Source organism: Frieseomelitta varia, unplaced genomic scaffold (genome assembly GCF_011392965.1).
Source record: "Frieseomelitta varia isolate USP_RPSP 00005682 unplaced genomic scaffold, Fvar_1.2 scaffold_248, whole genome shotgun sequence".
NCBI classification, from domain to species: Eukaryota; Metazoa; Arthropoda; class Insecta; order Hymenoptera; family Apidae; genus Frieseomelitta; species Frieseomelitta varia.
In genome coordinates, this window is record NW_025109977.1 from 933,631 (window position 1) to 946,687 (window position 13,057).

Consider the following 13,057-nt stretch of genomic DNA (forward strand, 5'->3'; position numbering starts at 1 on the left):
GAGCGTACATTTGTTTGCAATTTGCTACATACATGAAATGCATATACATAATTATAAAATAAAGTCATTATTACTTTTATTTTATCCTTTCTTTTTATTAAAAAATAAAGGATACAATTGGTAACAGAATTTCAACTTTAATTTAGCATTTGCTAAATGCAATAAATTTTAGAAAGTGTTTTTAATTTTTTTAAGTAAAAGAATATAAAAGAACTTTTTAAAAATATATAAATTAATTAAAAATTTTTATTATTTTTCGACATGAAAGGTATAAAGTGATGTCAGTATATTCTTTGACAATGTATAAAATGTTCATTTTTCAACTTGTATTTCATGTATGTATACTGTAAAGCTTAAACCATTTATAAAATCCTTATGCCGCATTTCCATGTAGAATAAAAAACTGAATCATTACAGCTTTAAAATCGAAACGTCCTTAACAATAAAATACAGTATTAATACACAATAACTTTATGAATGGAAAGGAGGATATTTTTTTTTCCAATATATTCTCATTTTACATTATTTTTTTCAATATATTCTCATTTTACATCTCCGTTTTATATATACGATACAATCTTTTGTTTCATAATAACATGTTTCAAATCTACAAACATTCAATTACAATGATTTTTTTTATATATTGATCTTCCTCTCGTTTATTCAAAAAAACAACGCAAAATATTTTGTAAAATACATGTTACGCACCTTCCCTCTCATGAAAATATTTAAAAATTCATTTTCATAAATATTTGGCGCTCAAATATATAATTAAAAAATATTCATAAAAAATGATTATCAATAATTACGATTAATAAATCCATTATGCAGGTAACAACAATAAATTAACTTTGTATTACGCGTCTTCTTTTGGCGCACTTCTGATTGGTCGGTATGTTGCGCAGAAGAGGATGCGCGCGCATCAGAATAAAGCCGCGTGTAGAAAACAGTCCGAAAAATGATGCCAACAATACAAGAGCTGATGGAAATCGCGTTTCTACTTTCCTACCTTTCATCGTCTATTTAGTGAAAGAAATCTTATAATCCATTATTCCAGCAGTTTAGGAAATTCGAGGTTAACTCTACTTTATTGCTGTAATCTTAGTCCATACATATTTATATATATACATATATACAGATCGAACCGGGTATGTATTACGTTTTGGCGGTTCACTAGTTGCACGCGGTATACGCAGTGGCAGAAAGAAAGAGAGAGAGAGAGAGAGAGAGAGAGAGAGAGAGAGAGAGAGAGAAAGAGAAAGAGAGAGAGAGAGAGAAAGAGAGTAGGTGGTTATATTAACACGAAGACTTTAAAGTGGCGGGTGAGAAGTATACGCAGAGTGAGGTGAAAAACGTAAAATGGAATTGCACACGCCGAAGCGCGAGATGCGTCCTTTAACGGAAGCGTTGCCGTGCAGTCCACCAATGTGCGATAGTATGCTTTATCCGTGGAACTGGGGCGACGAAGCGAGAAACGTAAACCTTAGCCCGGGCAGCTCGTGCTCGTCTCCGGAATGTAGGGAGCATAGCGTGCTAAACACGCGAACTGGGACTAGATCACGTTCAGGTGGCTCGGAAAGTCATCGCCGTGGTCGACCAAGAGCCGATGCTCTTTCCAATCTTATGATGCAAGGAAGCACCTCGCCGAGCAGTATAAAATGTACTTATTGCAGCCGCGTATTTCCACGAGAGAAGAGTCTCCAAGCACACTTACGTACCCACACAGGTATCTATAATTTGTAACTTCAAGCGGTAATCCGTTCGTTTTTCCATGTTTTATAGAAAATAGAAGCAATTTTAGTGGAAGTTTCTGTGAAAAAAGTTGTCACATGGCACGTTGATAGTTCGCAGGGCCTTTAACGGCTTGCTCGACTTCGTATGGTCACGCGTCCCGCCAATCGCCATCATTTGCACTTTAAACAGTTAAATGACTTATTTGTGAAAATATTTCGCATGCGAAACGAACTAATACTACATCATTAAGTACGAGATTTTCGTATCGAACAACAAATCTACTATTTACAACAGAAAAATGTACATATTTTCGTCGCAAATTTCGAAGTATGCTTTGTTTGGAAAAAAATAACTCGAGGCTTTCTTAGTTAAATTGCTTTGATTCTTTATATTTAGTTTATTTTGTAAAACATAGTTTCTTGACATGTGTCGTTTTTTGAAGAAATTTAAATCTCTGCAATTATAATCTTACTAATTATTATTTGTGAATTTTTATTTAATTTATTTAAAAAATATTTCATAAACTATTTTATGTAGTGTTAATAAGTGCATTTTAATAATTCTTTTTGTCTACCAATTTTATATAGTTATAGGATTTCCAAATATTATTTTTTCAGGTTTTAAAAAATGAATTTTGAATGAATAATTTTTATTTTAGGAGAGCGACCATACCCGTGTGATTATCCCGGATGTACAAAAGCCTTTACACAATCAGGACAGTTAAAAACTCACCAACGATTGCACACAGGAGAGAAACCTTTTTTATGTACAGAACCTGGCTGTGAAATGAGATTTACACATGCTAATAGACATTGTCCGGATCATCCATATGCTACTCTCACACGATCCGATGATTTTGTATTGAAACCAGTATCGGAGAATACCGAATTACCCCATGATGTGACTAGATGGCTAGAGCGTTACAAAATGTCCAGAGAAAGAGAAGATAGAACACCTACAGGGAAAAATGAACGTAAGAAAAAGACATGGAAGAGTAGTTCTGAAAATCACAAAAGAGTTAAATCTAGAAAAGGTCTAATGATGGATGCAACAGGGGAACAAGAAAATCTAGACTGCAAACAGCCTAATCAAAGATTGTATTGTGGAGAGAGTCAAGATAGTCAAGAAGAAAGTCAAGATGAAGAGCCAGCAGTATTACAAACATCTGAAGATGAAGAGATATCAGCAAAGTTAGCAATTACACCTTTAAGAAGACCATTAGATAGACTTCAGCCAAAGAAAAGATGGTTACGCGAAGCTTGTTTAGAGCAGCAATTAGCTAAACCTTTAAATTGGGATGTCAAACCTGTCAATGTATCTACAGGTACCTCATTTAAAATTAATAGCAATCAAATGCAATGGAGTTCACCTGTTGATAATTCATCTGCCTTGTTAGATAATTCATGTTTAAATGCATGTAAGGAAATTGAACTTACAAAGTCAAAAGCAGATCTTCCTTATGCATCTGCACAAATATCTTGGGATGCTGAAAATGAATCTCTAGAACAATCTGCAAAGAAAGAATCAAAATATATGTTTAAAACTTCAAATACATTATCCCAAAACATTTGGAATTCCTCACATCATATGAACGATTTTGTGAAAAACACGAGCCAAATAAAAACCGATGTCAATCAATCTACTTCCAAGTCTTCCAAAAGTCCGAATCACACGTATTGGGACAATAACTTAACAAACGAACTGCCTATATCTCCATTAAATCAGTCTAAACCAGAGATATATCCAAGAAAAGATATATCCAAACAAAATACATTTATGAATTCTCATATTAGCGAAAATGTAACGAGACCGACTGTTTTAATGTTAGCTGGAAGTTTTAATAACAACAATAATAATAATAATAATAAAGATACAATTTCAGAAGTATCTCCAATGGAATCCGAAACAGGATTAAAAGTAGTCGTTGTTAAGCAGGAGGATAATCTTATTAAGTTACCAATTCCTGAAGATAGTCAAAAATGGTTGGGTGCTTTAGCTTTGATGGAATTAGCTAAAAATCAAGAAGATACAGAGAGAGGTATGAGTTTTAAACAGAACAAAGATGAATTTTTTGTTAACACTGAGCTGAATTATACCCACTTGTAGACTGTGATTAGTGGCTATTGTAGTTTCGTAATATTTTTGTATGGCAAGAAAAAAAGACAAAAATAAAAATGCATTTATTGCCATAATACAATACGTTTTTGGTCATGATAATAAGAAATGTAAATTTGTCTTTCTTATTATACAATCAAGAAACATCTTTTACAATTTTCTTTGGATGTTTTTCTAATTACATTATAATGTTACAGTTTATGTTGACCATTTATTTACATTTTACTACAATTTTAAGAACAATGAAAGATTGGAGGTTTTTCTCCTTCTGGTTTTTCTTTTTCTTTAAAAAAATGAATTAATATGTACAAAAAATATTTTATGTTTATAACTCTGTTAAGTTTTAAGTGTGTATTCACATGGAACTTGAAAAACTATATTTTGCAAAACATTTTTTACATAGATACTTCTCATTGTCAGTCACATGCATTTGTAAAAGTAAACGCATTTTTTTTTGTAAATGATTTTCTTACAACTTATGTAAGCAATGAGAATATACTACTGTAATATTGAAATATGTGAAGAATATTCTTTGTTTTGAAATTTTTTGTTATTTTAGTAACAAAGGAACAAAATTATTATATTGCAAAAAATTAAATGTTATATTGTTTGTAGTTTAATACTTAATGATATGAAATATTTTGAAAAAATTGTTTGAATTTGTAATATAAATTCTTAAACAAGATGTTCCAGGTCTCAATCATCAAACTTTGCCAACATGTTTGGGAGGTCATTTTGAGCAGAAAATGTTATATATGACCATGAGGGTCAATACGTTTCAGTTTTTGAAATATGAAAGAAGTAACCATAAGTATAAGTATAATAAGCTATAATTTAGGCAGCAATTAGATATGATGAAGCTACTTAACTTTTAATGATTAACATTACAAATTATTTCTGATTGATACTGGTTCATACAAATTGTTAAAATGGTAAACACGCAAATAAGCGTCCATGGATCACATCTACATATTAGCAAAGTCGTTATTGACGGTACTAGCAACCTCTTTGATTTTTTTTTTTATCAACGTTACAAGTATTGGTCTTTCTACTGTAATTGTATCGTCGATTTCATACAGTTCTATAAAAAAAAAATCTAATAAGAAAAGTTCAAGTAATCAAGGAGGCCATGCAGTAGTTAATTTTCTATGATTTTCAACAATTTATATAAACCAGTCCGACCAATTTCTGTAAAGAAATAATTTGAAATAAAATTAAGTAACTTCATATACTAATTACTCATCTCGAAATGAAGATGTATATACCTCATGGTGTATATAACATTTTTTGCTCAAAATGATGTCCCAAACATGGCAAAATTTGATTGAGATCTAGAACATTCATTTTCAATATATATGAAATGAAATATAAAAGAATTTGCAAACAGAAACATTCATTAGTTAAATTGATTTTTCTTGATTATTCTTGCATATTCATAGTTCATTTAATAACTGTTAACTTTTTAACTGTTAAATATTTCATAATAATTATTTAAAACATTATAATCTTCATACAATTGTAATAGTTTTCAATATTTGACTTTATTTTATAAAACAGAATATTACATTTCTCTAGATAATAATGCAAAAATTTATTTATTATTATCGGCCATACTATGTAATGATAAAAAATTTATGTGATATTTAGAATATTAAAAAAATTTATAAAGAAAAATTTTGTATCGAAAACATTGAACAAAGTTCGAATGAAGTTGAATGAAGTATTTAATTGGAGTAAATATTATTTGTAAAATGTTATAAAGAAAAAATGGATAATTGATAAAAAAATCTTTCATTTGTAATAACATTAAGTAATTTTAACTCCTATTATCTTTTTACTAGATGTGTACATATGTGAGATATTTTAATAAATATTTTTAAAAATTTTACAAAATATATTTAAATACTTAACAATACTGATACTGATAAAATATAGTAATTTAAAAAAATTTTTTATATAATTATTATTTTTCATAAATATTTTTTTGTTGTGAATTATGTTTATAAAAAATATGTAATACCAGTCTCTACATGATTCAATATTTTAATATTTAATATAGAATATTGGCAGTGTTATATTACTGAATTATCATAATTTTTCTTTTGATTTTCTAGTTCTTATGTTATATGACTCTTTATTTAAAACACTGTGTTCCGTACGTTTTCTTGTTATTTTTAATTTAGTATTTTCACTTTTATATGTTTTTTCCAATTTATCTAAATTATTTTGTTCTAAGTTATCTGTCTTTTCCTCATTATTTCTATTTTGTTTTTTGTATGATAAAGTGTTTGTTTTTACAAAAGATATAGATTCTTCAGACGTTACAGTTTCTTTATTCATCGGATCGTTGATGACAAAATCTTTAAATAATGCGATCACTTCATTAATTTTACTACAGTCATCTGTATTTGCTTTCTTTGAATGTCGCGTTTTTCTAGGATTTTTTTGCGAAATTGCATTTACTTTAAGATCTTTCATTAAATCGATTAATTTCTGTACATTTTCGGTGGTTGCAGGCTCGTCTATATTATCTACTTTATATAAATGTTCTGATATATCTGGTGCCAACAATTCGACTTTTTTGATTATATCCTTTATTGAAATATTTGGATTATGTTCCTTTGTATCGATTAATTCCTGCAACGAGAAGCTGCTTTTGGATTGATTTGTTTCCTGTTCGGTGTGACTAACAGTTTCAGAGTATTCTTCATTTAAGATTTTCCTTTTTATTAATTTACTATGCGATCTTGTTCTTCCATATCTGGATGGCGGTGAAGAAGTATCCTCATCGTCACTGAAGTTAATACTAACTTTGGTTAATTTTAAAAGAGGCGGAGTTCGATTACGTTGAAGAGTAACAGGTTTCTTCGATCGAGTGTTGTTAATAGTTGGTGTTATACAAATATTACTTTCAGTGTTCGATTTTTGCATGTATTTACTTATATCGATATCAAAAGGATCAGGAACTGTAAATTCTGTAAAAAGAATAAATGTAATTTTGCCTTTCAACATAGATAAGTCCGTTTCACATAATGCTTACATAAATACTTACTCGAGTAATCAGAAGAACTAAACGTACTTTGAAAGCTATGATCAAGCATCAATTCATTAACCGTCATATAAATTGGATGTCCCTTTAATTTATTCGTATCGCATATTCGAATCGCCAACGAAATGATATTCCTTATTTTCTCTTGCTTTGTATTAAAAAAACTTCTCAGGAAGTAAGAAAAATTTATTAATAACAGTACATAGTCTATAATATAAAAACGTTCTTGCCAAGGAAGATATTTGATAGGCATACATAATGGTATGTATTCTTTCATTTTTATCAAGTTCTCTTTTATCTTAAACGCACCATGAAAGTGCTGTAACGAAGCTGCGATATTTTTTTGGAATGCATATAATTGCGCTCTGATGTGTGTGCTTGTAAACACTAAATAATGATACGATATATTTTGACAAAAATAACAGTTACAATCTTCATGGCGCATAAATTCAGGTAAACTGAATACTTTGTTTTGGAGAACTGGCGAAGTATTATATTCAGGAAGATCTCTAATAGGATCTATAACCCGGGTCGGCGTTTGTAAAATATTACCCGAATTCATTTTTGTAAGATTACTGTTTGTAGATACTTTAAATGTTTCGATACTTAGAATATGCTCTAATCCTTGAAGTTTTACTTCACAATCGTTTAGCTGTACACGTGATAAATCAATGTAACAGAGAGATTTTAAAATTTCAGCAACCCTTATAGTTGCTCCTAGAATTTGCGCACTTTTCAATCTGCGCACTAGATGGGCACTAATTTCTTGAAAAGATAATAAACTATTCATTCGTAGGGATAAATTAACGGTTGCAGATAATAGTATGTCGAATCCAAAAAGATACTTGTCTTGAGGTTTCCCTAAAAAAGCATTGGATTATAATGTTAGAAGCTACAAAGCATTAAAGAATATTTTTTTATAAATAAAAACTTCACATTTTCTTGCAGAAAGTTCCTCGTTCAAATTAACCAGAGTATACAAAATTTCAACAATATATCGAGTGTACTCTTCGTGTTTGATATTTTCTTTGTACAAATAACAATTATACAAAATTCTATCGAGACTGTATAAATATACAGCTATATTTTTGAAGAAAGAAATTCCTGGTAGTTTCCTGGATTCATCAACTAATTTTCTAGCTTCATCATACTAAGAATAAAGTATATGAAATAGTTGTAATGTTTTTCATTATTCGTAAATAATAAACTTACCATGTTGCATTCAAAATAAAAATCTGATAAACTTATCCAAAAAACAGCGATTGCGTAAATTGTATCTTCATCATTACTATCTTTCAATTTGATGGCAAGCTTTTTGGCAATAGTAATCCATTCAAAATTAATATATCTCAAAGATATACAACGTCCAATGACTAAAAAGAATATTGGTAATTTTTTATTAATATAAATGCCCCTGAATTTCAAATTGAAAGAAAAAAGTTCAATATTTATGTACCATAAATAATTGTAGAATTATCTTGCAATTCGTATGCTAATGCATGTGCAAATTTCCATATATTAATTTCACATTTTTCATACCTATACAAATGAGCATATTCACCCGCTATAATTAATGTATGTAAGGTCGTCAATGGTTCATATCCTTTTGCAATTTCTTTCTGTTAACATATATATATAATTAGAGTTAATCTTAAATAAAAATACACTAAGCTGTGATTAGAGACTCAAACTTACAAGATTTTGCCTTAAACATTTTTCCCATTTTTTTAATGCCTCCTGCAAATACATCATATGTCTAGAATCTTCCTTGATATTTATCATACTATAAGCTGGTACTACGTCACGAGATTCATTTTCCCCAATTTCGTTTACTTTTGGAGCGTACAATGCGAATTTCATGTTTTCAATTTCCATCTCAATTTTTTTGCTTACAGAACGTAATTGGGTGACAAAAATGTAAAATTCTAAGTTCGCTTGCAAACATAAAATGTTGCAATCCATTTTAATTTGTTTCAAATTTGAAACAGCTTGCTTAATACATGCCAAAATATCTTCATCATAATCAAAATTTAATGAATGATATACTAACATTTGAACCATGCGAGCGTATTGTATTGGATTTACTTTCAATGCTTCCAATTCGCTGAGAACTTTCTGAATGGCGACAGATAGATTAACTTTTGCTTCTTGTAAACCTTTTGCTTCTTTTAAACATATTTCAATGAGATCATATTTCGATAAATCAATAGATAATCCTAATTCTTCTATCTTTGATTTATCTTTTTTCAAGCAAGCTAGCATGGTCATTTCCGTAATTTCCTTGGAACTTACAGACTTATGTTTTATACTTGCCCACATACGAAATGCTTTCGAATTTGGATCATTGCAGTTCAATAGGGCATTTAATGCAGTCGCAGTCATTGCTTCTCTGTACATGTTATGATTATAATGAAGAGTACTTATTTTATGTAATGTGAAACCAATAGGATTTTCAAGATTGATATGCTTTGATTTCGATTCAATTCCATCAAATTGTACAATAGAGGTAAATAATAGAGAAAATAGAGATACACTTTCTTCATAAAAGCAGTCAGATATTATGCCTAAGTTATAAATCAAGGCACTAGAGGTAGACCATAAATGTATCCACCACTTGCATTTATATTCTTTCATTTCATAGATCAATGCTATATTTTGCTCCAAAAATATTTTAGCAACTACACAAACATCTTTCGATAAATCGTTTTTAGAAAACTTGCTGATTAAATTAATACATCTAGTTTTTATAGCTACTGCATTATATATATCTTTTTTGACCATACAATTCTCGCTTTGACAAGAGGTACACTTGTTTGATATTTGTTTAATAAAACATATACTCAAATATCCAACTAGTTTCATTGTTTCCAACAATAAATCATTTTTTATGTATACTTTCTTCTCAGTTTTTATACATGTTTCCCAATATATAAACAATGGTTCTAAAATCTGAACAATACTGAATGTGGCCCATTTAACAGATCCTGTATATTCATATCTTTTTATAAGACTTACATAGTTGTCAATCAACTTCTCAATCTTTTTAACAACATTTTCCGTTAAACATTCAATTGGTTTTACAACTACAAGGCACATAGATTCAAATAGTAAAAAACACTGGTAACATTCTTCATCCTCGACTAAAATCTCCTTAAAGTAATTGCTTATAGTATTTAGAACTTTTGTTACTGACTTAAGGCACTTTTCATTAATATTTTCACATATAATTCTACTTGTTATCTGAAGCATATGACGACATATGATGTATTTTTCTTTAATACTAAATAATATTCTTGTCTGGATTAAATACTCAATGATAAATATAGAAAAATCATTAAAAATTGATTCTCTTGATTCTCCATTTATTGTTGCAATTTTGTTCAAATATGAACTAATATTTGAAAGTAATTGTTTTGTGGAACTTCTATGTACAATCTGTATTATTTCTAATTCATACTTTACAATATTTTTCAATTGTAAGTTATTTTTAGAATTCAATGGATCTTGTTGCAGAATAAGAAATTCATTATTAACTGCACTATGCCATAAGTAAGCTATCTTCGCTAATATGTCACTTGCATTGTCATTAGAACAATCAGAACGTAATGTTTCTGCTTTCAAGTAAGAACATACATCATATGCTTCATCAAACATCTGCATTGTTAACAAACAACGAATTATATGAAATAAACTAGAAATAAATTTATTGTTATCTAATATATTGGTTAAAATTGAACACAGTGCACAAGTTAACTTATAAATCTCTTTTCCTATAGCATAGTCTTGTTTATTGCATTTGTCTGCAGTATGTGAAAGATATAACAATAGCTTAAAAATGTGTTTGTTAAATTCTTTATTTCTACCGAATACGGTTGCCTGAAAAAAAATGGAAGATAACGTTCATTTCTAAAAATGTGAAAAGGAAGTCTGGCAAATTTCTAGTTTAATGGCTTTCTCCAACTTTTTTATGGTAGAGGTTAATAAAGAGGTTCTCTTTGTTTCCATTTCAAGTGTTTTTATTCTAACACAGAACTGACTGTTCTAGAAGTAACATAAACAAACATTCAAAAGCTAACGACAAGTACAGCTATTTGGTGTTTTTCTGATAGCTTTTTGCCATTTGCTAATATTTCTGTGAAACAGTAGTAAGCAAATAGAAAAAATCATCAATATGATTCAAAATATCTTGTATTTCATTCCATTTTATCTGATAAATTATCATGGACATAACGAAATATTTTTAATACAGCGTTTAATACAGAAGAGTTACGTGACTTTTTCGATTCTCCCCAGTTGATTTTAAAAACGAAGCAAAACTTTTCAAAAAGTGAAAAAAGAATCTGTAGTCAAAGTAGTCAAAATTGGGAAAAGCCCCAAAACTATAATAAACTAAATATTCATCGAAAATTTAAATTTTAAATTTAATACAAAAATAAACACAGAGAGGAGAAAGCAATTTTATTAAAAACATTACAAACCTGAACATCTTCCGTTACACCGGTCAGTTTTTCCATTTGGATCAATTCGATCCATTTTTTCATTTTTCCTTCCACGTTATTCATTTTTGTGATTAATATATGCTTTTCCAACGAGTTGTGTACTCTTCAAGCCGATCACGGTCATCTCATATTTATGCGGCGTAAATATGTCATAAAGTAGATATGTACCAGTTCGTATAACCTATATTCAAATAGTCCGCCAAGATTTTTAATTGATTATGGCGGCCATTCGATTTCTTTGTCATTACTACAGATGACCTCCTCTGCGTCGTTACTAACTCGACTCGTAGAGCGAAGTAGTCTCATATCTATGTTCTTTTATATGTTTTACTTGTTCAATTATAGGAGGCGTAAGGTTGAATTCTGTTCAACCTAACCTCGGGCGAGTGACTGAAAGCATATTGTGTGAAAAGTTACGCCAGTATTAAGTTTCAATTAAAAATGAATTCGAGAACCCAGACCAGAAGAATCCCCGAGGTAGAACCTCGGATAGATTACGTGCAATGCGATGGATTAGTAGTTATGAAAATGGTGAAGCATTGTCATGAAGAGTCGATGAGTAACATGGATGTTGCTCAAGGTGCTCTGCTTGGTTTGGTTGTTCAAAATCGTCTCGAGATAACCAATTGTTTCCCATTTCCCAAAAACGATGAGATCATGGACGAAGAAGAATACCAGCTTGCCATGATGCGTCGCCTTCGTTGGTAAGTAATACTTAGTATTAAAAACGAAACGAAATAAATAAACGTGAGTCTCCTTTTTTCAGGGTAAATGTTGATCACTTTCACGTTGGATGGTATCAGAGTGCAGATGTTGGCAATTTCTTAAATGTATCTCTGTTAGAGTCGCAATACCACTATCAAACGTCCATCGAGGAATCTGTGGTGCTCATATACGATACAGCCAAATCAGCCAGAGGTTTTTTAACTTTGAAAGCTTACAGGCTTACCCCCCAAGCTATACAAATGTATAAGGAAGGTGAATTCACACCAGAGGCACTACGTACTTTGAAGATCGGTTATGAGAATTTATTTATTGAGATACCAGTTGTGATAAAGAACAGTAACTTGACTAATATAATGATGTCTGAATTGGAGGAAATGATTCCCGAAGAGGAAGGTACAAAGTACTTGGACCTTGGTACAGCCACAGTCTTGGAGAATCAATTACGTTGTTTGATGGATCGTGTGGACGAATTGAATCAAGAAGCTATGAAGTTTAATAGATATCAGCAGCTAGTCGTTCGTCAGCAACAAGAGAAGAACAGGCTTTTAGCTAAGAGAGCTCAAGAAAATGCTGCCAGAGCTGCTAAAGATGAGCCTCCGCTACCGGATGATGATATTAACAAACTGATGAGACCTTTGCCTGTTCCACCTAGACTAAATCCGATGATTGTCGCTGGACAGATTAACACATATAGTGAACATATTTCTCAGTTCTGTGCACAAAGCTTAGCAAAATTATACATTACTCAAAGTCTACAGAACGCCAAGGAATCAAAATCATCTCATTAAAACAAATCCAACTGTAATCTAAAAATTTCCAACATTAAAGATTAAAAAATGACATTCAAAACAATAAAATTTTATAAGATTGTGATTTTAACTTTTGGTTTTTCTTTCTTTTTATCAATCAAAAGTTTTTTCATTTTTATATAATT

General features: G+C 30.2%; 3 protein-coding genes across 3 annotated transcripts; 2 read left to right on the forward strand and 1 right to left on the reverse strand.

Annotated features, from left to right (window-relative positions):
• The first annotated feature begins 831 nt into the window (after positions 1-831).
• Positions 832-3,887, forward strand: LOC122528278 (RE1-silencing transcription factor-like). Its single transcript, XM_043653246.1, has 2 exons — positions 832-1,726; positions 2,393-3,887. The coding sequence occupies exons 1-2, from the start codon at positions 1,360-1,362 to the stop codon at positions 3,838-3,840; spliced, it is 1,815 nt and encodes a 604-aa protein (XP_043509181.1). The 5' UTR covers positions 832-1,359; the 3' UTR covers positions 3,841-3,887.
• A 1,976-nt stretch (positions 3,888-5,863) lies between these two features.
• On the reverse strand, positions 5,864-11,569 carry LOC122528276. Its single transcript, XM_043653242.1, has 7 exons — positions 11,377-11,569; positions 8,594-10,774; positions 8,355-8,517; positions 8,111-8,271; positions 7,835-8,048; positions 6,902-7,759; positions 5,864-6,824 (listed from the first exon to the last, which is right to left on the reverse strand). The coding sequence occupies exons 1-7, from the start codon at positions 11,458-11,460 to the stop codon at positions 5,938-5,940; spliced, it is 4,548 nt and encodes a 1,515-aa protein (XP_043509177.1). The 5' UTR covers positions 11,461-11,569; the 3' UTR covers positions 5,864-5,937.
• Positions 11,570-11,812: 243 nt separating this feature from the next.
• On the forward strand, positions 11,813-13,002 carry LOC122528281 (eukaryotic translation initiation factor 3 subunit H). The gene is made up of 2 exons (XM_043653250.1): positions 11,813-12,101; positions 12,164-13,002. The coding sequence occupies exons 1-2, from the start codon at positions 11,839-11,841 to the stop codon at positions 12,909-12,911; spliced, it is 1,011 nt and encodes a 336-aa protein (XP_043509185.1). The 5' UTR covers positions 11,813-11,838; the 3' UTR covers positions 12,912-13,002.
• The last annotated feature ends 55 nt before the right edge of the window (positions 13,003-13,057 follow it).

Excerpts from the sequence above, each read along its gene's own strand:
- LOC122528278 (XM_043653246.1), top strand. The coding sequence starts at position 1,360 with ATGGAATTGCACACGCCGAAGCGCGAGATGCGTCCTTTAACGGAAGCG. Across the intron at positions 1,727-2,392 it reads ACACTTACGTACCCACACAG|GAGAGCGACCATACCCGTGT; the intron begins GTATCTATAATT and ends TTTTTATTTTAG.
- LOC122528276 (XM_043653242.1), bottom strand. The coding sequence starts at position 11,460 with ATGAATAACGTGGAAGGAAAAATGAAAAAATGGATCGAATTGATCCAA. Across the intron at positions 10,775-11,376 it reads GTGTAACGGAAGATGTTCAG|GCAACCGTATTCGGTAGAAA; the intron begins GTTTGTAATGTT and ends ATTTTTTTTCAG. Across the intron at positions 8,049-8,110 it reads TTTATTTTGAATGCAACATG|TATGATGAAGCTAGAAAATT; the intron begins GTAAGTTTATTA and ends CTTTATTCTTAG.
- LOC122528281 (XM_043653250.1), top strand. The coding sequence starts at position 11,839 with ATGAATTCGAGAACCCAGACCAGAAGAATCCCCGAGGTAGAACCTCGG. Across the intron at positions 12,102-12,163 it reads ATGATGCGTCGCCTTCGTTG|GGTAAATGTTGATCACTTTC; the intron begins GTAAGTAATACT and ends TCCTTTTTTCAG.